Genomic DNA, 26,159 nt, shown 5'->3' on the forward strand with positions numbered 1-26,159 from the left:
ACCAAAAAGTGGTCATGTCCCCACTTTCATTCAAAGGTAGGAAAACTTAAAAAAAAAAAAATCAACCAACCAACCAACCAACTCACTCACTGGCTTGAAACGGGGCTCAACAGGTTAAAGTGCTTGCTGTACAAGTTTGACAATCGGAGTTTGACCCTTGGAATGAAAGTAAAAGATAAGAAACTCCACAAATTGTCCTTTGACCTCACATCTGCTAATGCCCCATCCTTCCCCCAGCTCCCAGCCCCCAATACTAAGAACTGAACAACAAAACCAAAGGCAGGGGCTGAGGTTTTGGATTGGCAGGTAAAGGTCCTTGCCAAAAAGTCCTGACAACCCGAGTTTGATGACTTAAACCCATGTGAAACCTAGGTGGGCACCACGGGCAGCAGTCTAACGCCAGCACGCCTACAGTTGGAGCCTGAGAGGCTAAGCCTCGAAGTCAAGCCACAAGATCAAGCCTCAAAAAGTTGTCCTTTGACTTTCGAAAATTCCTGAATTTAACACATGCACACAAATCTTTTTTTTTTTTTTTTTTTGGTTTTTTCTACAGAGAAGACGGGGTTTCTCTGTATAGCCTTGGCTGTCCTGAAACTCACTCTGTAGACCAGGCTGGCCTCTGCCTCCCAGAGTGCTGGGATTGCAGGCATGCATCACCACCGCCCGGCCCACAAATCTTTAAAAAACGACAAAGCTTTTGGATTTCATATATTAAGATTTAATTAAGCGAAAATTTATTCAGATCAAAAAATTTTAAACCCACAGAAATATCTGTCAAGATTAGAAAGTGAAAAGAAAAAGTATGGGTTACATACCATGACTGACAACATAGCTTTGTGAAATCATTAAACTCTGATATTCAAGTGTATATAGTTCATACTTGGCTCATACAAATTTATCCAATTAGCAAAGCCAGCACAATTTAAATAAACTTTGAGTTTTACACCATGACTTTTAAGTCTGATAGCTTAGATTTGATTTATAACTATGGCAAAAAATGATTTTTATTTCCTGCAAATGTAATCAGCTTTCCAAATAAGACAAACATCAATTTACACAGCTTTTATGAAAGGCAGGTGGAAACTCCAATTATCTAATTGTAAGGTTTAAACCATAAATCCAAATTGTTCTATTATCTCAATTAAAAGAGCAAGTCAAGAAAGCTTATCACAGACAAGTGAATATGATTTTGTATGCCCCCATAAAGGTGTTATTTTAAAAATGTGTCATTCTTAACTAGTACTGAACAAGCTACTCAGTAATTATTTTCAACTATGATCTTACTGACTGAATATTCAGGAGACCAAGGGACAGTAGCCTTACCTACATTTCACAGGAAATGAAGACAAGACAAAGGAGGATTTAGGATTGAGCAATCCGTTCAAAATTATAAATTAGACACACTAACTTGAAGTTAGTTTTGTCCTAAAGCCTTTTCCACTGGATAGCCTTTACATTTTCTCATCTTCTTTCTTATTCTTCTCCTCTTCCTCTTCTTATTTTCTCAAGACAGGCCTGGAACTCAAGAGAGATCCTCCTGCTTCTGCCATCCAAGCGACAGGACTAGGGGCCCGTGCCACCACACCTGGCTAAACAGGCTATGTTAAACATTGTTTTGCCTCCAGGACCGTCTTATAATTAAGTATGGGCTCTGTGAAATTTGCTCTGCCAAAAAAAAAATATAGTTGCTTGCTGGATCGTGATTATAGTTAAAATGACAAATACTTTTTAATGAAAAGAGGGTAAGAGATCTACCTCAAAGCATCAGTTTCACAGGAAAGTACTCTATTACATGGATCTATAAAACGACCCAAACTTCAGAGATTGAAAGTTGATAATTTGATTTATCTTAATGGCTTTAGCTCATGAATAAGTGATAAAGGCTTATGTGTTTTTCTTATAAAAAGGTGAATCTTATTTGCACATTTGTTCTATGTTTTAAAGAATTCCTAATTACTAAGACATTCTTAATCTTATTTATAATAAGTCAAAACCTTAAGCAAAAGCCATTCTTTGACCAGAGTTAGCCATTAGCGGAAAGTCAGCAAAGAAAACGGGTTGCTTACCAAATCAATAAATCTAGCCACAGGCTGACTAAAAGCTTCCTTTAATGTTCCTACCAGATCCCCTTTAAATTAACATATCCCCTCCATTAATTATTTAGGCCACTGACATGGTTACATATCAGAAAAATCACATCTAACTCTTCATAGATAAAGAAACTTTTAAAAAGAATCCATTCGGCATATTTCAGTAATCATAGCATGACTCAAGATGTAGGTCTAACAAAGAGCAGGGGTCTGTCCTCAAAGAAACCTCAAGAGAAATGGAAAAGTCAAGTTCATTTCCTGGTTGTGCTGGATGACTCCCCGAGCAGCTGGCGTCTGGTCCAGAGAGCTATTAGGGAGAAAGTGGTTCCCTTGCGCTGTCAAGGCTTTTCCCTGAGGTAATGCCTAGATTCTTAATTTTAATATTTTATCTTGTTTCTTTTAGCTCCATCCTCTCTCACAAATAAACTCTACACGTTTCCACCATACCAACTGCTTTTCTTTCAGTTGCTTTTCTTTCTTCCTTCTTTTGTTTTTGTTTTGAGACAGGGTCTCACTATGTAGCCCTGGTTGGCCTGAAACTCACTTTGTAGACAGTTGAATGCCAACTCTGAGAGACCTGTCTGCTTCTGTCTTCCCAGTGCTGGGATTCAAGTTGTGGGCATCAAGCCCTGCATTAGACAATTTTTCAACTGGAATTAATATTATTCAAATGTTCCAAAATTCAACTTAAGAATTTTAACATTTTCATTTAATTTAGATTTCCTTGCGTACTTCTTAAATTTATGCTAATTATCATAAATTAGTTGCATTTTAGCTATTTAACTCAATAAATATATTTTAAACTTTTTATGAGTTAGTTTTTGAATATTGATGTTCATTACAAGAACACAGTGAATGTGGATAATTTCTCTAAATTCCAATCCCTAATTTTTTGTCACTCTCTTTTCTTTCCTTCACAATAAATAATTCTCTCCCCAAGTCTTTATATATCTCTCCTTTTCAAATTTCTTCTTATTATAGTAAGTACCAAAGGAAGGACACAGAGCATTCCAGAGTATACAGGTCTCTCTCTTGTCCTCATTTAACACATATTTCAAAGCTACACATATGGCAGTATTTTGAAAATATTAACAGTTTTAATACCTTAAAATTAAAAAGAATAAAAAAGCCAGAGAAAATATATCATAAGCAATAAGTCTGAAGTATACTAAAAGCTACTGATTTTGACTTTCATATAAATACCAGTTTTACCACTATAAAAGACATATTTCACTTTTCTTTATAAAACTACCTTTTAACAGAATATTCATAAGCAAGTCATCCCTTAGAGAGTTCTGTACTGATAAAAAGTTACTTTTAAAAGAAAAATGTTAAAAATAATTGTTTCACAGAAACAGAAGGTTTTATCAAATTCTGATATAGAGCTGTAATTATGAGTAGAGTCTTACCACACTATAAATTTTCTTTCACCAAAGATGGATACTTAGGAAATGTTACACTGGCTCATAAGATGAGCATCTCAGTAACTACAAAAGTGCCACAACAAAGTGAGGTAGTCGGGATTGTCCACTGTCAGGGAAGGCCAGCACCATCTTTAGACACTTAGTTATCCTGGCACTGGTGTTCACAGCCTGAGCCTCATTACAACACTAAGAGGAACATCTTGAGTGGCTGCTTCTCACAGGGATCATACCATCTTTAGACCACCGAGAAAAAAAATTCTAGAAGAGAATAGTAAAAGATTTTTCCCATTTAACTTGTAATTGTTGACAAATTTAAAAACTATTAGTTTTTTTTGGGGGGGGCGGGATATTGAGAAAGGGTCTCATTCTGTAGCCTAGGTTATTCCAGAACTCATGGCAGTCCTTCTGCCCCAGTCTCCCAAGTTTTGGGAATGCAGGCACGAACTGCTCTAATCAGTAAAAGCTATTGGTAAAGAATGTTTTTACATTAACAGATCCTCAAGACCAGGAAAGGCTACTTTAACATACGACAAGAATAAGGAAAAAAAATTTTTTTTGAGACAAATTCTCAGCATACAGCTCTGACTGGCTTAAACTTGCAGCAATCCTTATCCCCCTGGCCTTCAGGTGCTAGGAATAGAGGCATGCATCACCGTGCATTTGTTCTAACTCAGAAATGTAGGAGTTAATGTTCTTTCAGTCAGGTTGAAATAAATTTTCTAGTACAGCTGAATTAACATCAAGAAATATATTATCAAAAAAAAAAAAAGAAAGGAAGGAAGGAAGAAAGAGAGAGAGACAAAGGGAGAGAGAGAGATGGAGGGAGGGAAAGAGGGAATTACTAGCCATGCATGGTGTTAGACATGGTGTCAGGTGCCTTTAACGCAACACTTGGGAGGCAAAGACAGTAGTATTTCTCTGAGTTTGATGACAGTCTGGTTTACTTAGCAAGCTACAGGAGAGCCAGGATTACAGAGACCCTGTTTAAAAAACAAACAAACAAACAAAAACAACAACCAAAATCCAACCAACTAAACAACCAAACCAAACCAAGCCAAGCAAACAGCAACAACAAAAACAAAGAAAAAGAGAAAGGAAGGGAGGGACAGAGGGAGGGAGGGAGGGAGGGACAGAGGGAGGGAGGGAGGAAGGGAAGGAAAGAGAGGGAGGGAAGGGGAGGGAGGGAGGGAAGGAGAGGTCTATCCATCCATTACTAGCTGTTCATGATGGGTCAAACTGGTAATCCCAAAATTCAGGCTGAGGAGCTCAAATATGAGGTCAGCCTAGGCTACAGGAAAGACACTGTCACACACAGAAAAAGATAAGGAAAATAATTAGTACAATATTTAAAAGAGGCAGATAGCTCAGCACAAGGAAAACTGGGTACTCTGTCGAGGTCAGTCACTAAAGAGAGAAAAGGGGCACCCCTCCAACTGTCTGATTACTCTAGGCCTGTGACGTCATGTTAGGGAGCTAGTGCCATGCCACACATATGTTAGTTCTGAAGACAGAAATGATTATTTAGGATGTAAATAGCAAAAGTCATATTAAGCTTCCTAAATATTGAGCCATGTTTTTGTTTGCATCTTTATTTAAGTTCAATTTAAAATAATGAGAAACTCTGCATTTTTGTTACTGGTGGATACAGCAGCTGTTTAGAAGCTATGTATTTTCCCCTGGGAACCAGAGTTCCTAAAACAGAGCTAAGTAGATGCAACAGTCCATAAATTAACAGAGAAATCTCAGGTCAACTTAGCAGCTCCACACTCCTAATACTGCTATTCTGCTTTGTAGAGCTTCCAGTAAGAAAGGAACCCAAGTTACATTCACCTCCAGGCCCAGGGGAGGCTGTATTTGGATTAACTGACAATCCCGCCAAGCTGCAGAACAAATACACCTCTCGGACGTAACGTCCTCATTGGCTAGAATAACTAACAAACTTGTTTTAGTTAATATTTAAAATGAAAATACATTAAGATTCATTTTAAATCATTTTGTTGTTTAACATTCTTACTGGCAAATTACAAAAGTCAAGTACATTATAATGGATTGATTATAACACTTTACTGAAGATCTTCAAAATAAAAAAAGAATAGGTAACTATTCTGTCATACAAGAATACTGAGAGCATAGATTAGCAAAATATTTCACATGTAGGAAAGAGCAAAAGACTATTTAAAAATACAGAATATTCAAATGTATACACAATACCTTTAAATTGTAAATATGCCTGGACCATGTGTAAATTAAGGGAAAAGTATACAATTTACATGGTAAAAACAAAAACTAAACACCTGCTTAAAAATATATATAACAAGTGTATCATAAAAAAAAATAAATTGATCTGGAATTAAAACTTAGGGCACAGTTTTATTTTGGATTCAACTGCCTTTGTACAAAAATTCAAAGAGGCATTAGAAAAATAAAATATTAAATGAAAATATGTATGCAGGTCAACATTCTAACCTCTCTACATCACTGCTGCTCCGGCACATCAATCCTGAGTAACCTAACTTTTGATTTATAATGGTATTCCTTCAGATACAATTTCATAGGAGAAGGAACTGGAAGGGCATCGATGCCATCATAAGTTGTACAATTACAAATAACTGTTCTGCAAATATGCTGCAAGGAAAAGGGGAACGTCCGGATTAATGGAGTAGATAAAAGTGGCTCAAAGAACATACAGGCGCTTGGGTCCTTATAATGTTCCAGGAGCCCAGTAATATCAGGGGAATGGAAGACACAAGGATCATGGGCATCAAAGCTAAAGTTATGATTCCATTGCTCAATTCTAGCATGAAGAGAACGACTATAGCGTCTAAAACTAACAGAGAATAAATAATCTTCCTGTGCTGAATCTCGAAGTAAAAAGGTGCCCTCTGGCTTTCCTTCTAGCAGGGCCTCGGCTGCATATTTATCCATCACACCCCAGTAGCACGGATTGTTGCTGATCTGAAGGAGGTCTGGAACAAGGCAGTGGACATAATCAATCTGGGTGTGGAACTTAGGAGGTGCCTCCAACTGCAGGATTTCATCATCCATTTCCCACCTGGGCTTGTTCCTTTTTCGGGAGCTTGTGCACAGTGTTATAATTTCATCCTCTGAATCCATATCACTGTCTTCTATGCTGTTGTTTGTGACCAAGTTCATCATAGAACCAGTTATGTGACCACCTGTACACGAAGCACTGTTGTTAGTTATTATACAAGGCTGGACACTGGTATGTGAGCAACAGGGTATGTCATCGTCTGTGTTTCTTCGCTTCAGCTGAGCATCTCTCAATTTACTCTCAGATAGGTCTGCACTCACCCATTCATCTGAATTGGGACTTATAGGAACAGTGTGTCGTTTAATAAAATGCCACCGGAAGGCTAAATCTGATCGAGGTGGGAAAGGGCACTTATCTAACATGAGTTCACTGATGTGAATCTTTCTTTTAGATGGAAGCCCCGGAGAGTGTCGACCACTACAATTCTTTATTGGAAAACACTGCCCCACAGCATCTTGCAGTTTCTGTTTAAGGGATCGACCTAAAAATCTATGCCCACAGGAATGATCTAAGTCCAACTCAATGGATGAACAGCTAAGCTTCCTTTCTTGGCTCCTTAGAGGAATTTCAACATTCTCAACAGTACCCGTGGCTTCAGATTCAGAACAACTCTCACTCTTTTTGGACCAAGACAACTTCTTTCCACTCCATACATAACCATCCTTCCTGTCAGCACTTCGGCTCCGACTTGTTTTAGGCCGTACATCTACATTTTTACTATTGTTTTCAGCCATTTTAAACAAATTCTTTACAATTTCCAGTGTTATAAATACTGTGTTTTCAGCTCTTCTAAGAGGAAGTTTCTTCTGGGCACTTTCTGGACAGATCTAAGAAAAAGAAAAAAGGAAATCGTTAGCAACCTGTTCACCTATGCTAGACTGTACGTTATGCCTTACTGGACACAGGATGAAGAGCCTGACTGAATCCTGACAGGGCCCTGGCCATGCTGTAAGGCAGCCCCAGCTGTCTTGTTCCCACTTTAATGTACTGCTCTACCATACTGGGATAAAACTGTCTAGTACCATGGAGGCGGGATAATGGATTCCTTTGTCACAGCTAATTCTCCGTCTGTGTCCTCTCTTAGCCATAATACAAGCTTGGGGAGAACTAATTCCTAATTTTGCAGTATACCTTATGCCTATTTCTCCTTCCTTTATTTTTCTCTTATTGGTTTCCTGAGACAGCGTCTTGCAATGTAGCCTTGACCAACCTGGAAATCTCTATGTGGCCCAGGCTGGACTTAAACTTGCAACATTTCTCCTGACCCCAACTCTGTGCTAGAATTGCAGGAATGTGCTATTTTATGCCACTTTCACTTTATTTTTCTTATTTCACAAAAGGCCAGTGAATTCTTTATAAGAAGAAATAGTTCAGCACTTGGGAGGTAGAGGCAGGCAGATTTCTGAGTTCAAGGCCAGCCTGGTCTACAGAGTGAGTTCCAGGACAGCCAGGGCTACACAGAGAAACCCTGTCTTTTAAAACCAAAAAAAGAAAAAAGAAAAAAGAAAGAAAAGAAAAGAAGAAATAGTTACAAATCTATGAGCTAGTGGCTGAGATCTAATACCCCGTATTGTTTCTTTTCTTGCTTCCATTTCTACTGATTTAAACAAGAATAGTTTTCTTTTAAATCTAAGAGCAGTCAGTGCTCTTAACCGCTGAGCCATCTCTCCAGCCTAAGAACAGTTTTTTGGGTTTTTTGTTTGTTTGCTTTGTTTTTGTTTTTTCAAGACAGGGGTTTCTCTGTGTAGCTCTGTCTTTTCTGGAACTCACTCTGTAGACCAGGTTGGCCTTGAACTCAGAAATCCGCCTGCCTCTGCCTCCCAGAGTGCTGGGATTAAAGACGCGCGCCACCACTGCCTTGCCCAAGAACAGTTGTAAAGTTTTTAGAATTAAGTAAATAATTGCCATGGAGCAATAGGAATGCCAAGCAAATATTCTTAAACAGGGCTGGAGAGATGGCTCAGTGGTTAAGAGCACTGACTGCTCTTCCGAAGGTCCTGAGTTCAAACCCCAGCAACCACATGGTGGCTCACAACCATCTGTAATGGGATCTGATGCCCTCTTCTGGTGTGTCTGAAGACAGCTACAGTGTACTTACATATAATAAATAAATAAAATTCTTAAATGATTTTTGCCAATTAATTTCCATAAGTGGTTATATCATTATCAATCTATGTAGCTTTTAGAAGTATTTTACTCGCATAATACTCTTATATTCTTGATCACTTGAAAATAAACAGGTAAATTTCTACAGAGCTACATATACTAGAATTTATAATGAATTTACATAACTATTTCTAAAAGTTTTTCAGTCATTTTCAATTCTATTTGTGTGTCAGTATGTTTATATATGCCACGTGCATGGAGGTGCCCGAGTAGGTTAGAGGTATCAGGCCCCCTGGAACTGTAGCTATAGGTGGTTGTGAGCCTTCTGGTGGGTGCTGGAAACCAGACCTAGGTCCTCTGCAAGAGCAGTAAATCTCTTAACTTCTGAGCCTTCTCTCCAGCCTCCCTTTATTTTTAAGTGAAACAAAAGTTAAGCTAGGAATTGAGAGTCATAGTCCTATAATTCCAAATATTTTGTAAATGAAAGCTGAATTTTGTATCTAAGAAAACTCAGTCACTCAATATGCTAATTATGATTACATCGTTTCTTAATTTTAGAACATTAAAAATCTCAACAGCCAAGTAATGAGGTTAAAGACTAATGCATTTTCAAAGTAGTACATTTTAAAATAAGATCCTAATTTTACCTAACTTTTCAAGCAATACCATCACTTAGTACTGCCATTAGACTCAACAGTATTTTTTCACCTTAGAACAGAGGGACGTGAGTTTCCACAGTCAAGGAGCCTGCTAAACAGTATATCATTCTAAAAGCCTAGAATTCTAGAAATAATGAAGATGGTTTAAGGATCCGTAACCTATATTCTCAAATACTTTTAAAGTGTTGCATGTTGTCACCAGTGGAAGATCCCACATCTGACCACATAGTTGACTATAGGCAAAACATGGGCACATTAAAAATTCACTATGTGAAATTATTACCACACCTAACTCTGAATTCTTAAAAACATAAAAATCCAATCATACTGTTCTCAATAACATGGTTCCTGTGGTGGTTTGAATAAGAACACCCCATGAGCTCATGTATTTGAATGCTAAGTCAGTAGATAGAGAGTGGCATTATTTTTAAAAAAATGATTAGGAGGTGTCTCAGTCAGGGTTTGTATTCCTGCACAATCACCACCAAGATGCAAGTTGGGGAGGAAAGGGTTTTATTCAGCTTACAGTTCTGCATTGCTGTTCATCACAAAAGGAAGTCAGGACTGGAACTCAAGCAGGTCAGGAAGCAGGAGCTGATGCAGAGGCCATGAAGGGATGTTTCTTACTGGCTTACTTCCCCTGACTTGCTCAGCTAGCTTTCTTATAGAACCCAAGACTACCAGCCCAGGGATGGCACCGCCCACAATGGGCCCTCCCCCCTTGATCACTAATTGAGAAAATGCCTTACAGATGGGTGTCATGGAGGCATTTCCTCAAGAGAGGCTCCTTTCTCTGATAACTCCAGCTTGTGTCAAGTTGACACACAAAACCAGACAGGACAGGAGGTATGGTCTTGTTGGAGGAAGTGTGTCACTGGAGGTGGGCTTTGAGGGTTCAAAGGTCCAAGCCAGGTTGCAGTGGGCTTCCTCTTTTCCTGCCAATGGATCCAGATGGAGAGCTCTCAGCTCTTCTCCAGCATCACTGCCTGCGTGCTGCCACATTCCCTACAGTGACGATAATGAACTAAATCTCTGAAACTGTAAGCCAGCCCCAATGAAAAGCTTTCTTTTATAACAGTTGCTATGGTCATGGTGTCTTTTCACAGCAATAGAACACTGACTAACACAGCTCCAAATAGCCGTTCATTCATTTTTTTCCCAAGTTTCTTCTATTGTTCTGATCATTACTTCTTACAAGGCTGCTGGTTAGAACCTAAGGCTTCATGCATGTTGGATAAGTGCTCTACCCCAAGCAAATTCTTGGAATTTAAACCAAATTTTGTATAGAGGAAGAGATATAGAGTGATTGGGAGATTTTGTAACCATTTTGTGCAGTAAAAAAAATCACAGCAGGACTTGGAGAGATGTTAACAAACTGGAGATAGTTAACAGCTGTAGAGAAACTCCCCCTCCTCTTTTTCTTTTTTAAAGAAAAGAATCATTTGGGAGAGGCTGCTTTGGATCCTGATTCAATATTAATTTTTTATGAAGGGAGCCACGTTATACACAGCCCTGGGAATCAACAATGACATTTAAAAAGAAAGCCATTATTTCTTAATGAGCAAGAGGCAAATGTTTAAAAAGCAAGTTTATGTAATTGCCACTTCAAGAAAGCACATTTCCACATTCAACTGGCATGACAGTGATGAGTAAAAACAGTATCCACCTGCTAATTTCTCTAACAAAAGATTTAACTAATATTTTTATTAAGTAAGGCTAGGAAGGTAATTTTAGTTCAAGAGTTTTACAGAAAATAAAAGTTAATAATGAAAGGGTTAACCATGTGGAAACTAATTTGTATTTTCTATACTGGGGGATGATAGAGGATGTTTTACTGTATAAAACTTACTCATTGAACTACTTATGCCTACAATACTGACACACACTGAAGACTAGAATTCTAGTTTCCAGTACTAACTCAAAATAAACTTGATGATCTAAAGAGTAATTCAATATAATAAATAATTCATAAATACATTATTATTGTGATAGCAATTCAGGCTTGTGATCTTTCCAAAAAAGGTGTGACTCCATGCATACCTGCAACCACCTGCCCCAAACTCCACCAAAACATTCAGATTATAACTTGATATTTAAGTTAAACGTTGAATAAACATTTGGGCTTCACTAATGAAATTTGCTGGATAGCAAATTATAGAGGAATTACTTGGAATATTACATCAAAAACAAACAAACAAACAGGTTGTACATGAAAAAAAATTTTGAGATTTAAAAAAGCTTTTCATTCTCTAGTTTTTTTCCCTAGTAAGTTTTTTTTTTTTTAATTTTATAGCAAAAAAAAAAAAAAAAAGTTAAATTTCTACTAAGCACTTAAGTATATCCCTTAAAGAGTTAGCTAGGGATTACAAGGATGAATTGGATGATAATTCAAAAAAACAAAACAAAACAAAACAAAACAAAAAACAAAAAATAAAAAAACAAAAAACCAAAAAAAACCCAAGAAACAAAAAACCCAAAGAAACAAAAAGGAAAACCACAAACAAAACATTAAATCCAGTCCTCTCCTTTGCCCTTCCTCCATTTCGTCCACTCTTTTCCAAGCAGGGCTTGGAACAATTCCACTATAGCTCTAAAATTCTGTGTAGGAGGAAGTTTCAGTGCTTTATCATACTGCATGGTGACAACTGTTAACAGTAATGCATATTTAAAAATATGCTAAGATAAACTTTAATTTTCTTACTACAAAAAAGTTATGTTAAGTTTTGAATGAATCATTATGTATATGTCCATCAAAATTACATTGTATCCCATAAATATATAAAATTAGTATTTGCCAAAATAAAATAATTTGACACAATACTTATTCTGGAAAAAAGGGTGGTGGTCTCTTTGTTAAACAAGTTTGAGAAAGTCTTCTGAAACTCCAACTGTACATTAACGAAGCTTTTCAGTGTCCATTCAGTAAAGAAATCTGCTTAAGGCACAGATTCCTGTATTTATCAAAAATACCTTTTATAGAACAGAATTTGGAAAACATTAAAATAAATATACATTCCATGAACTTATGAACTAAAGATAAAATCATTTATCAACTGAAGTCAGATACTCTAGAATAAAGGTCAACTAGAACACTAATGGCTGGAAGTATACATTACGTGATCTAGGTAAGCCCAGGGAACAAGTGGTTCAGACCTGGGACTCTACCTGGGTCTGTGTTACACACACCCAGCTTCTGATAATGCACTTAGCTGCCTAGCCCTTTCTGCAGGTGCTATGAGCATACCCTTCTCTGAGCAATGATGCATCAAGCAACCTGCCAGCAACATAGAACCCCAACCCGAATCAACCTATACCTACACCCTTTTCCAATCAGCAATCAGTGATGCAGGTTTCTCTTCCCAGAATGAACAAGGACAGTTTCTACTCAGATGTATTTGCAGTACATTCTGGTTCTGATCCAGTGTAAACTGACTTTAGTTACAAATATAATAAAGCAAAACTGTGTCAAGTTAATTTTTAGTGAATCTCCTATTTACTCTCTTGTGTCTATGCATACTTGGGTGTGCATTTTATTAAAATCAGATGCATTATGGAAAGAAGCAACAGCAGAAAAAATGACTTAAGAACTAATTTATCAATCAAAACAGGAAATCATCCCACCATAGCCCTTATAACAAATTATTCTTTCTGCTGAGCCCGTTGAAGGAAGCCCTAAGCGGTGACTGGGCTGTTGAGTGCCTTGGCTCATCTCATGAGCCCCTTGCTCTCTAACAGTACATTAGGAGCTTTTTAATTGCTTTGCTTAAACGGTCTCCTTGCTATTTTCACAATTCTGTCTGAGCTTTGATTTCAAATTCTTGAATAAGAGGCCAAGAATCTGGAAACGCTCAACCCTGGCCCCAGCCCTAACCACCAGCAAAACCTGATGTTCTCAGTGGAAGAGTAACAGAATATTAGAAAACAGAATATTTAAGGTATGCTATTAAAACACTTTATGGAATAAGTTGAAATAGATGTATTTTCCTCCTAATTTGTAATTTTTAATTACAAGATAGTACACAGTATTCAACTAAGTTTAAGAAAGGGGAGTGCAGATCACTGGTAGAAAACTGACTTAGCATGCATGAGGTTCTGAGTTCAATCCCCAACACTGTAAAAACACCAAAACGTATAACTCTAATTTAACCCAATTTTCTCATTTGTAAAATCAGGACACAGTTTTACGCAGTCATAACTAAATGTATGAAAACAACATTTATTGAGACTAATAAAAATAAGTATTACTGAGGAATTTCCTAAAAATGAGGCAAACAAGTAGCAAAAAATTATATACATTTAAGGCTAGAAACTGCACAAAAACATAATAGGCATGGTTGTATATGCCTGAAATCCTAGCACTTGGAAGGTCAGCTGAACTACATGGGAGTTTGATTCAACAAAATAAACAATAATAAAACAAAACAATCTGAAATTGAAAGCTTCAGTATTTCTAAAATACCATAAAGCACAAAGCACATTACAATTTAGTTAAATGTGTTTCTTTTAAACAAGCTTGATTTTTTGTTTGTTTGCTTTAAGATTTACTTAAGTGTCTGTGACTGAGTACAGGTATGTGTTCCACATGTGTGCAGGTACTCCCAGAAGCCAGAAGAGGCTTTCAGATCTTCTGGAATAGTGAGCCATTAGATGTGGGTGTTGGGACTTGAACCCTGGTCTTCTAAAAGAACAGCAAGTGCTCTTAGTCATCTCTCCAGCCCCAAATCTTTAAAGTTTAAGATTCCTTAAAAATACTGAATGAAAATAAATTTTTAGTGATAAAATTGTTATAGTTTCTTTAAAAAATATCTTTCATTTTATTTTGTGTGTATGGGTGTTCAGCTTGCATATCTTGTCCTGGGAACTGAACCCAAGTACTCTAGAAAAGCAATCAGAAGTCTTAGTTAACTTCTGAGCCATCTCTCTGACCTGTTCCCCAAGCTAACTTAACCAAGATTTAAACAAAAATCTAGTCAAGAGGTTTTTTTGTTTGCTTGTTTGCTTTTTTGTTTTTTGGGGTGGTGGTGGCAGAGTATCTTTACATAGTCCTACTGTACTGGACCTATGTAGACCAGGCTGGCCTCAAACTCAAAGATTAAAGAGAACTGTCTGAATGCTAAAATTAAAGGTGTGGCTACCATGCTAGGCTTTTTTTTTTTTTTTAATACAAATAAGAAAGCTATAGATTATTCTTTTTACTAGTTTATAATAATTATATATGATTACATTTAAGGTAGGTATTACATTTCACCCAAAAACATGAACCTAGATCTACATTTTTTAAAGTTTTAATTTTAAAAGCTATGTGTGGTAGCACAAACTTATAATTCCAGGACTTAGGAGTGTAAAATAGAATATCCAGTTTAAGGTCAGCTTAGATTACATAAGTCTGAGACCAATACCTGTTATACTCTGTTTTATTAAATTCTGACTTTTACAAAAGGCAAGAGCTTTATCTAGAGGTAGTACAGCAGCCTGCTTTGGATAAGTGAAAGATCTGGAGTCTGACATGGAAGGTATGTGACTCTTGACACATGAGAACATTTCTGAGTTTTAGATTTCCACCTATAAAACCCTGAGTAGTGTGATGGGGAATGTTTTTAATTATAGTACTTGGGAGGATGGGAAGGCTGAGCTCTGAGTTCAAGGCCAGCCTAGTCTACCTCGTTGAGTTCTGACCAGCCTGGGCCATATAGTGAGAAAGTTTCAACAAAACAACAGCAAAACCATAAAAGGCCCCAGGGGTCAATTTTGCTAAATAGGCATAGTGTGGAATTGCCTTCTCAATTCTTACCTCTATACCAATAAATTAGTACATCTCTCAGAACTTATCAGAGAAGTTTCTTTGTACAGTGGATGACAGTTAACATAACAATTCTCCATTGATGCAGTGTTCATCCACAAATGGGGCATTCAAATCACATGCACCCCAAAACTAAGAGACCACTGTGTAAGGTAAAGAGAGAGATCTTAAGAGCCAGAGACTGGGGAGAACTAGAGTGAAACTGCCTTTCAGACATGTAAGGACCACCAAATTCATGAACTCAGCTGCCGTAGCTGCCTGGACGAGATCAAGCCAGTTAACATTCTAGCATGGAGTGGAGAGGCACTTCTGGGAAACTGCCTACTAGTGATGGCTTCTAGGGGAGAAGAGTCAGATTTCTTAAAGCATGAGGCACCATGCTCCAATGGATGGCCCTATACTCCTGAGTAGACTGGCAACACAAATTGGACAGTAGTATTGTAATAAGCAGGGTAGTGGGCCTGCAAAGTGTTAGGGGAACAGTGACGTGATAGTGAATATGATCAAACTGCAATGTGCGAAATTATATTAAAACCTGAGGGGGCTGGAGAGATGGCTCAGCGGATAAGAGCACTGACTGCTCTTCCGAAGGTCCTGAGTTCAAATCCCAGCAACCACATGGTGGCTCACAACCATCCGTAATGAGATATGACACCCTCTTCTGGAGTGCCTGAAGACAGCTACAGACTACTTACATATAATAAATAAATAAATCTTTAAAACTTGATAATACCCAGTCTCGATATGCTCAAAGTCAATCTAGTACTGACAATGTAATAAAAGGAGCAAATTCCAGCTGTTTTCAGCAAGAGGAACTAGGTGGCTTAAGAGTAGAGGGACTTCTACTACATCTCTCTATAACTTATTGAGTTTATACAAGCATTATTTACTCCCAGCATAAATATGTTATTCACACTCACTCATAATTCATTCAGAGAGAAATTAAAAACATGTTATCTTTTCAATATCTGGTTTTCCTTAACTATTGTTACCCTCTTTTCCAACTTCATCTTCCATAGTAAAAACGATTTTTATACCAATTATATATTCTATTAAAAAGACATTTTAGGGGCTGGACTGGAGAGATTGTTCAGTAGTTACAAATATTTGCTGTGCTTGCAAAGAACCCAAATTCAACTCCCAGAATCCACATTTTGCACCCCACGATTGCCAGTAACTCTCTAGGGAATTTGATGCCCTCTTCTGGCCTCTGTAGGCACTGCACTCACAAATACCCCCTACCATACACAGATTTTTAATTAAAAATAAAATCTTTTTTTTTTTTGGTGGTGGTTTTTCCAGACAGGGTTTCTCTGTGTAGCCCTGACTGTCCTGGAACTCACTCTGTAGACCAGGATGGCCTCGAACTCAGAAATCCACCTGCCTCTGCCTCCCAAGTGCTGGGATTAAAGGTTTGGGCCACCACTGCCTGGCATAAAATCTTAAAGAAAAAAAAAAAAAAAACTCTTCTGTGGGCAAAACTTTTATAGTTTCTTAGATAACTGTGTAGGATCATATAACGTTATTTGTATATAATATTACATTTGGTAGAATGCTAATACATCTATGTTTTCTCAACCTATTGTCCTTGAGAACAACACTATTTGTGAATCTCTGGGTATTAAAGTGGTCACAGCACGCAAACTAAACTTCAGTGAAACTGACTCTCTGATCTTGGCATTGTTTTTAGTTAGTTCATTTAGATACCCACATCAGTGAGATATGCACTGGTAATAAATAACTCACCTGGGAAATTTTGGTACCCATATGAGAATTACAGGCATACTGATTTTTCAAACGTTATTATATATAAAACCTGATAATTTTGCAAATGCAAGCAGTACTTTAGTTATGCAAATTCCATTACTTTATCATCCTGTACATATTGCTTAAAATCTAGCACCCTCAACATGCTCATAAACTTGCTGAAGGCAACATTTACAGTTTTGGATGCACTTAGCATTTGAAGGTTTTATAGGCTCACCCCACTTTAAACAAAACCTAAAGTGCCTAGCTACTAACACGAGGCCTCAATAGTTTTAGACATTCAGGAGTATCTTCTATGTACTTCAACAATTTGGTGGAACAGCTGGAGAGATGGCGGGTAAGAGCACTGGCTGCTCTTCCAGAGGTCCTGAGTTCGATTCCCAGCAACCACATGGTGGCTCACAGCTATCTGTAATGGGATCCAATGCCCTCTTGTGGTGTGTCTGAAGACAGCTAAAGTGTACTTATATACATAAAAAATAAAGAATTTGGTGGAACTAAGTATCACCTCTATTTTAGAGGTAGAAAGCCTATACTCAGGAAAGTAAAGATACACACTCATACTCAAGGCCATACAACAGGTTAGAGTTAAAAACGAGAACTAGTTAATCATCAGGCTTAAGCTTATTCATACCCGAGAAATCAGCCAAGGAAATATTATCTTAACCTGTGAATACTGGCTTGGTTGCTAGGGCAGAAAGAATGGGCAGGTGTGCTGACATCACTCATAGTTTTAAAATCAAATGGTATTACAGACACTGTCTAAAGTATTTACAGCTATGTAAGTTTCTGAATGTTGAGCTCTGAAAAGCATTACTTTGAAACCCCCATTCAATATATTAATGAGTATCAGCCCAACTTGAACTTCACACTGTACCTAATTATTTTTATTGTACACTTACTGGGCAAAAGAATTATAAATTGGTCCAAATAAAAACTGAATAATTTCAAAATAAAAGTAAGTTACTCAGAAGCCACTGTCTCCGGTGTCTTTATTCTTGTGGTTAATTAACAATGGGGTATTTTTTTTTAAAATAATTGCAGGTTCTACTTGAGCCAACTACTCTTCCTTTTTATTCATATACAAATCTGAGTGTCTATTTGGAACCCTAGGTCTTAGAAATGCCTTACAAAATGTCACCATAGCATGAAGACCACGGTTTGAGTAATAACTAAGCTTGCAATTTTTTTTTAAGAAGGCATCTAGATCAACCTGTGTAGATTTCTCCGGTGATAAAATAAGTCTGACTGAAACTGTACAGTGGGTAGCACAAAAACTCCGTGAAATTCCCTAAGATAATTATTATTGAAAATCATAATTTTCAACAGAGACCAATTTATTAATATGGAGTACGTGAAGAATCAAGAAAAGCATAAACTTAACGGGCCAAGACCTGACTTTGCTAGCAGACGATGTGTTATCGACTGCAATGATGAACAGAAACCTTTAACAATATAAATTAGAACTCTTCTTTTAGATCTAAAAGCAGTTTGGTAAACTTTTGGGTCGGAACTAAATAGGAAGTCCAAGTTAACTCTTCTAAGCATTATTTAGCTAAAGTCGCAAGAAACAAGAAACAACCCATCCTTTATTACTACAGAAATGACAAAGTGAGGGCACGAAGGGTGTCAAGAAAAAGGCTTGACAATGTCTCTAACCCCGTCCTGAGGAGCTCGAGATAGGTTCCAAGAGCCTAAAACGGTTGCTTGGGAGGAGATCCTGAAAGGGTAGGCGTCAAACCCCAGCCCTCACCGCCACCCTTCCCCCTCTCACCTCTCCGAGCGCTGCTCAACCAGAGCTGTCCGAGCGACTGCCGCCATCACCATCGCCGTCACCCGGCGCTCACTCAAGCGCGGAAGAGAGGCCCGGCCACTCCCGCTCCTCGTGTAGCTCCCGCAAGGCGGAGGCCTGTCTGTCAGCCCCCGCCCCTGCTCCACGGTCAGTCCAGTGTCAGACTTGCTGCTGTCTCCGCCTGCTCTCCAGGGACCGCCGCCACTTCCGGGTTCAGCTCCCACTTTTTCTTTCAGAACGGCCCCAGCCACCGGCTCTCGGCTTCGAGGCGGCGCGCCTCTGACGCCACCACCCGGCGACCTCGGTTCGGACCTGCGCTGGGCGGCGGCGGGCCGCGCATGCGCACATGGCGAGCGCGCCAGAGCGCGGGAAGCGGTTCTGTGAGGATTGCCTTTCCCTCGGACTAGACGCCGGGTCCCTCGCGCTGCCCGTGCTTACAGAGGAGAAGCTTGTCACCTCCCCGGCGCGTGTGACATACCTTCCGCCGCATCGTGCTGTGGCTCCTCGGGTGAGGGAAACAGGACTGCACGGCGCGAAGAGGACGACCTCCCTCCTGAAAGTACTAGTTCTTACAAAACGGCTCAGGTAGGTAGGGAAAGATGCCGGCCACACAGAAGCCCATGAGGTACGGACATACGGAAGGACACACCGAAGTCTGCTTTGATGATTCTGGAAGGTAAGCGTCTTTGGAAACTAAGGACAGTTCAGGGGTGATTGTTAGCCGTCATTCTCGGGACGTGCAGTCAGTCGAAGATGACCGATGCAGAGGGACGGAGGAAGGGATAAACGAGGAACGCCTCTGGCCTGAGACTTGTTTGCTTTGCACTGTCGTGGTACTTCTGGGATCTCAGGAAAATTAAAATCCTTTACCCAGAGGAGTGCCTTACTGCCGCTCATAGTTTCTCTAGGTGTCATGGTCATTGTGTGAGCCAGTTAAGCATCAGCAGTTGCTGTAATTTGCAATGACTGGCTTGCCCAGAAGATGGAATTTTGCAGCTTCCTTTTTCACAGTGTTCCCTGCGTATTAGAGGACATACTGTAAATATCTAGTTTAGGGCTCAGTGCTGAGAAGTCTCTAATTGTCAGCACCTTGTGCAGTCATGAGGCCCCGCATTCGCCACCATTTACTGGAAATAGAGGCTTCTCTAATAAAGGCGGAGGGCAGCATTTGTAACGTACACAAATATTTAGAAGGCAGTTTGAGGTTATGCAATTTAGCTAAGCAGTAGTACTAAGTACTCCCTAGGCCTGTGACCTCCCCTGCTATGGGCTTTTGAAAGGGTTTACCAACCAAGAATGGGCTCCCCTTTGTGGACTAGACCTTAAATCCAAACAGCACTTGGTTCCCCCATAACTGCTGTGCCACACATGCCCACTCAAGTGGACATATCTTGCCTAGAAGCTGGTGGCAGGCTGGTCTCAAACTTGATATGTAGCTGAGGTTGCCTCTGCCTTGCAAGCACTGAAATTATAGCCAGTGCTACTACTCCTGGCTAAACACTTTCCTATGATCCCCTCTGGTTTTCCCATTTGGGAGTTAATCTTTTTTTTCCTTCTAAACATACTCCTTCCTTTTATTCATACTCCTTCCTTCCCTTTTCTTTCCTTCCCTTTTTATTTAATTTTTTTGCTATTAGCCCTATACTGTTTTTATTAAATTTGCAGTTTTATATGTGTCCAGATAGGACATAAACAGAATGAACAAAAGCACTTGGGAGATGAGAATTAGAAAAACAAGCAATAACAGATTCATGTAGCTATTTTAATAATTATTTTGGGATACTCGAGCTCATATATTCAAACATGTGTTATAGTTTCTGTGTGTCACAGGCTGGCCCTGGGGATGTGATGGTTACTGAGCAGATACAGTCCGTGCTGTGGCAGAAATTGTCTTTCATTTTATGTTATTACCAAAAAATAATTTCATGCCAAGGAGGAACTGTAGAGACCATTAAACTCATCTTCATTTTATAGAATGAGAAGTTAAGAGTCTGTTATTGATGTTTATATGAAAAGAATATTTGCTAATGTCTTGATTTTTGTTTGAAAATATATAAAAGTAGCATTTCCTAAAGAGTTCCTGAAATTGGGTGACATTTACTGTGTGTATGTCCTTCACAGTTACATTGTGACTTGTGGAAGTGATGGTGATGTGAGGATGTGGGAAGATCTGGATGACGATGATCCTAAGTCTGTTAACGTTGGAGAAAAGGCATTTTCGTGTGCTTTGAAGGTACTTACTTCAGTTGATGTGAAGAAATGATGGCATGTGCCTTTATGCTTGGGTGGAAAAATTATATAAAAATATAAATTTCTCCTTGCTGCATTTCCCTAGGTCTGTATATCTTTGGGGGAGCATTTAGTTTTTCACTTTTTTAAAAAAAAATTATTTATTTTTAAAAATTTTTTAATGCTGTGTGTTTGCAGTTGCACATCAAATCCAGAAGGGGGCAACAGATCCCTTGGGGCTAGAGTGAGAGACAGTTGTGAGCTATCTTATGTGCTGGGAACCTGACTTGGGTCCTCTGGAAGAGCAGTACGTGCTCTTACCTGCTGAACCGGAAGTGAAACTATTTCTTATAGAAGTTTTGAATATATCTGATACATCTTTCTTCCTGCCCTGGGGTTTAGCTGTTATTGTTTTTGTTTGTTTCTTGAAACAGGACTTGTACAGCCTAGGCCCGCCTCAGACTGACTGTGTAGCCAAGGATGACCCTGACTCATGGTCCTCCTGCTTCTACTTTTATTTTTAAAGATTTGTTTTGTTTTGGGTTTTGGTGTTTTTTGGTTTTGACTGTCCTGGAACTCACTCTGTAGACCAGGCTGGCCTCGAACTCAGAGATCTTCCTGCTTCTGCGTCCAAAGTGCTGGGATTAAAGGCGTGCGCCATTACTGCCTGGCTTTTTTTTTTTATAAGATTTATTTATCTTGTGAGTACACTGTTGCTGTCTTCATACACACCAGAAGAGGGCATCAGATGCCATTACAGATGGTTATGAGCCACAATGTGATTGCTGGGAATTGAACTTAGGACCTCTGGAAGAATTCTTAAGTCAGTACTCTTAACCACTGAGCCATCTGTCCATCCCCTGCTTCTACTTCTTGAGTGATAGGATTATAGGCATGCACCTCCATACTGGGCTTATATGATCCATGGGATATCAAAACCAGGGCTCCTTGCATGCCAGGAGAGCACTCTACTAACTGAAACCCATCCAGTGTCTAAACATTCAGCTCAGCCAGTATCAATATCACTGTTGATAATAAAATAAATTGGAATCCCTTGAGGGAATTCTTGGAGAATTTGTTCTATAATTTTTGTAGAGCCACAAATTAGATATACAACTACTAAAATAGGATATTTTGTATATCTATATCAGACATTTATAATGAAAAAAAATGAAAAAAATATTTGTATACTGTGATATTTGTTACAAGTTTTCAAAATACAAATGTGTTTTCATGGGTTTAGGAAAAAGTTAAGATGATATGACCTCCCAATGTTAGTAGAGATTGCTTCATAAGAGTAGAAAACTTCTCTTTGCTCAGGGCATTTTTTATGTTGTCTTTTTTTCTCCTCCAATAATAGTTATGCATTGTCTTTGTAATGAAAGTCTATAAGGGAGGAAAAGAAAGTGAGGTCTTATACATTAGTTTGTAGCAAATTACCACAAACTTGGTGGCCTGAAAACTACACTATTGGTTCACAATCCAGGAGGCAAAAAGTCCAAGATTTAAGGTAGCAATAAAGTTGGTTCTTGCTGGTCTCGGGGATGTTTCTTGTCTGCCTTCTGGTTGTAATAATCCATATCAGTTTTGCCTCCATACCACTCATCTCAGCAGTGAACTCTGCTGTTAGTCATTGCCTGTTCCAAAAGGCATAATTGTACTGTGCAAGCAGGGCTGTGCTGTATTTTGAAGTCTTCTGCACTGAAACTGTTTTCTTTCTCTGATAGCCTCTAGTCTCCTTGTATTTTTGATAAGAGCCATCCTTGAAAATACAACTTTTTCTTACCAGAAGCAAAAGAAAAATTACAGGTTGAAGATTGGCTTGTGGAGGTAGAATTAAAAGTTTTCTAAACCTAGGAAATTTTTCTCACTAGTGTTTAGGAACATTGTATACTGAAAAGTTCACTCTATATGAACTACATTTATAAGGCTTTGTGATTTTTTTTACAGGGTTTTTCATTATAGCAATACTATTAACTGATTTGGATTTGTTATGTCAATATGACTAACCTTTATTTTTTTCTTTAAGAATGGAAAATTGGTCACTGCAGTTTCTAATAATACCGTCCAAGTCTATACATTCCCTGAAGGAGTTCCTGATGGCATATTAACACGCTTCACTACAAATGCAAACCACGTGGTCTTCAATGGGGATGGCACTAAAATTGCTGCTGGATCAAGGTGAGCTCAGCTCCATGCAGTGTTAGAAGAGGGACAGTTTTAGAACTTAGAACACTGTCCACCTTTATTGTCATATATATAATGTCATATGTATATATATTATATGTACATACACACATACATACATATATCTCCTATGCTAAAAAAGATCAGAGAAAGGTGATAACTTGTTACCAGTTTAGAACCAAAATCAGGATTTCTGCAGAATCAGTCTCTCTCTCTCTTTTTCATTTGGTTTGGTATATTTTGTTTTCTTGAGATAGGGTTTCTCTGTGTAGCCTAGCTGACCTGGAACTTGATTTGTAGACCAGATTGGCTTCTACCTCCTGAATGTTAGGATTAAAGATGTGCACCACCATCCCCAGCTCCTGCAGAATCTCTTAATCTTAATTCTCCTTATAGAAAAAAAAATGAACTCACTGAATGCTGAGGTGGGGTGTGATAGAACTTTCTAAAATAGTTGTGACTGTTAATTAGATTAGCAATAGAAGCTTAGAAGTATCCAGAGAGGCCATGTAGGCAGTGCTTATATTTTATCAAGATAAGACGTTTTGACGTATATTTTCAGAATTTTTATTTATCAAAATTGAAACAGCAGCCGGATGGTGGTGGTGCACGCCTGTAATCCCAGCACTTGGGAGGCAGAGGCAGGCGGATTTCTGAGTTCGAGGCCAGCCTGGTCTACAGAGTGAGTTCCAGGACAGTCAGGGCTACACAAAGAAACCTGGTCTCAAAAAACCAAATCAAAAAAAAAATATTGAAACAGTAGTTATTTATTTTGGGTAACAGCAAGTAGATTTAAAAAGATTTATAGCACTCACTCTTGGTCTTGAAATATTTGAGCCAGGCTTTAGAAGAGGCTTTGTATCAACATTTATTCGTGGATTCCTCTTAACTGTTTACAGTGATTTTCTGGTCAAAGTTGTGGATGTGATGGATAACAGCCAGCAGCAAACATTTCGAGGACATGATGCCCCTGTTTTAAGTCTGTCTTTTGATCCGAAGGATATCTTTCTGGTAATTCTTTCATTCTTTTTCCGTTTTGTTGGATGTGTTTAAAGCTGTGGGAGAATTGGAAGAAAAATTTATCCTATTGGTAAAAAACTTTTTAAATCAGTTGAACCAATTTATATGTGACATTATAGTTATAATAATTATATACAGTTATACATACACAGTAGGTGTAACTGTAGAGAAATAACTTGTTTATTTCTGCAGGCATCAGCTAGTTGTGATGGAACTGTCAGAGTGTGGAATATATCTGATCAGGTAAATGAATAAATTTGAATTACATTTTGTCCATTTGAATGAACATTTTGTCCATTTCTAGAATTTGTTTGTGTTTTGTTTTGTTTCTGAGACAGGGTTTCTCTGTGTAGCCCTGGCTGTCCTGGAACTCTCTCTATAGACCAGGCTGGCCTCGAACTCAGAAATCCACCTGCCTCTGCCTCCCAAGTGCTGGGATTAAAGGCATGCGCTACCACTGCCCAGCCATTTCTAGGATTTTTGAGCATTATTTATATTTGATCCAAATTAGTTATTCATCTTTTTAATCTGTTTCTTGGAGTAACATTAAGCATTACTTTAATTATTCCAAAATAGTCTGATATAAACATAAACTCGTTGAGCAGTAATTGATTTTAGACCAACTCGCAGGAGGAACCAAAAATAGTATTTAACTTTTAAGCTTGATAAATTGAAGGGCAATTTAGTCATATTTAGAATGTAACTACCCTGTTTCAGGCTTGTATTAGATGCCTATGCAATAGAGAAGAAATAAATAAGACCACATTTGATTTGCAGAGTCACATAGAACTTAAGCTTCCTTGAACCTATCTTGGTACAGGTTTTAAAGGCAAAATGAAAAAAAATGCTCTCCAGATGGGCAGAGGGAACATTCGGGCCTCTCTGAGGCGATCAGTGGGTCTGTCATTCATAGAGATACTGTGGCTGGAAAGGAATAGCCTTAGTCACCACTATGCCTTCCCAGGCTGCTTTGAAGTCGGAATTCTCCTGCCTCTTTCTAAATCCTGGGATTATGGGCATGTATAACAGGCATGGATTCTTCTTTTAAAGAAGGAGCTCAGGATCAAGCCGGCTATATACTTTCATGAGCTAAGTGAGCACTCATACATTAAATAACTACAATTAGGAATATTATATTCCTAATTGTGTTTCATAATGCCAAAATAAAGTTGGCAGGCATTTGATTGTTTTTTATTTTAAAAAAAATATTAAAAAAAAAAAAAAGCCGGGCGGTGGTGGCGCACGCCTGTAATCCCAGCACTCTAGGAGGCAGAGGCAGGAGGATTTCAGAGTTCGAGGCCAGCCTGGTCTACAGAGTGAGTTCCAGGCCAACCAGGACTACACAGAGAAACCCTGTCTCGGGAAAAAAATAAATAAAAATATTTATTTAAAAAAAGATTTATACTTTTCTTGTATCTGAAAGAATTAAAAACAATGTAGGCTAATTAGGTGTGATAAAGTATATTAGGTTGCTTTTGCTCAAGATGTAACAAGTGGAGAACCACCTGCTAAATCTTGGTTTTGTATCTACTTTGAGAGGAATATTTGATAAAGAGAAGTAACTGTTCATGTTTTAAACTCAGACTTGTGCTGTTAGTTGGCCAGTACTGCAGAAGAGCAATGATGTGGTGAACGCAGAGTCCATCTGCAGACTCGCATGGCGGCCCAGGAGCGGGGAAGTAAGTGGGCTTGATTGGTAGTGTGAGAAGATTGGGGTTTTATTGTAATTTTATTTGTATTATATTTTATAACTCAAAGCCAAATAATTTATCCTGAAATGCTTCAAGAAACATTTTGACTTTAAAAATTTTTATCACGTGTATGAATGTGATATTTGAGTATATGTGTGCATGCCATGATATAGAGAAGACAAAATCCTTTAAAAGATGTATAGATTCCTTAAAAAGAATCTATAAATAGTTGAGATGTGGGCTGGAGAGATGGCTCAGCAGTTAAGAGCACTGACTGCTCTTCCGAAGGTCCTGAGTTCAAATCCCAGCAACCACATGGTGGCTCACAAACATCTGTAATGA

General features: G+C 38.4%; 2 protein-coding genes across 3 annotated transcripts in view; one reads left to right on the top strand and one right to left on the bottom strand.

Moving 5' to 3' along the window:
* Positions 1-4,700: 4,700 nt before the first annotated feature.
* Positions 4,701-18,769, bottom strand: Socs4 (suppressor of cytokine signaling 4). 2 transcript variants are annotated; one of them, XM_052191694.1, is made up of 3 exons: positions 18,673-18,741; positions 10,081-10,336; positions 4,701-7,393 (listed from the first exon to the last, which is right to left on the bottom strand). In XM_052191694.1, exon 3 carries the CDS (start codon positions 7,298-7,300, stop codon positions 5,990-5,992), a length of 1,311 nt encoding a protein of 436 aa, XP_052047654.1. In that variant the 5' UTR covers positions 7,301-7,393; positions 10,081-10,336; positions 18,673-18,741; the 3' UTR covers positions 4,701-5,989. The 2 variants fall into 2 exon arrangements, with proteins under 2 accessions (XP_052047654.1, XP_052047653.1); XM_052191693.1 differs by lacking the exon at positions 10,081-10,336 and having other exon boundaries at positions 18,673-18,769.
* A 305-nt stretch (positions 18,770-19,074) lies between these two features.
* Positions 19,075-26,159, top strand: part of Wdhd1 (WD repeat and HMG-box DNA binding protein 1) — a 37,225-nt gene continuing 30,140 nt past the window's right edge. Inside the window, exons 1-6 of the mRNA XM_052191692.1 lie at positions 19,075-19,366; positions 20,812-20,923; positions 22,949-23,100; positions 24,006-24,117; positions 24,319-24,369; positions 25,710-25,805. Of these exons, the coding sequence (XP_052047652.1) occupies positions 19,290-19,366; positions 20,812-20,923; positions 22,949-23,100; positions 24,006-24,117; positions 24,319-24,369; positions 25,710-25,805 (600 nt within the window). The 5' untranslated portion in view covers positions 19,075-19,289. The remainder of the gene's footprint in view (positions 19,367-20,811; positions 20,924-22,948; positions 23,101-24,005; positions 24,118-24,318; positions 24,370-25,709; positions 25,806-26,159) is intronic.

This window comes from Apodemus sylvaticus, chromosome 8, assembly GCF_947179515.1.
Source record: "Apodemus sylvaticus chromosome 8, mApoSyl1.1, whole genome shotgun sequence".
Classification (NCBI taxonomy): domain Eukaryota; kingdom Metazoa; phylum Chordata; class Mammalia; order Rodentia; family Muridae; genus Apodemus; species Apodemus sylvaticus.

Bases quoted from the DNA above. Each gene is read 5' to 3' on its own strand.
- Socs4 (XM_052191693.1), bottom strand. From the start codon at position 7,300: ATGGCTGAAAACAATAGTAAAAATGTAGATGTACGGCCTAAAACAAGT.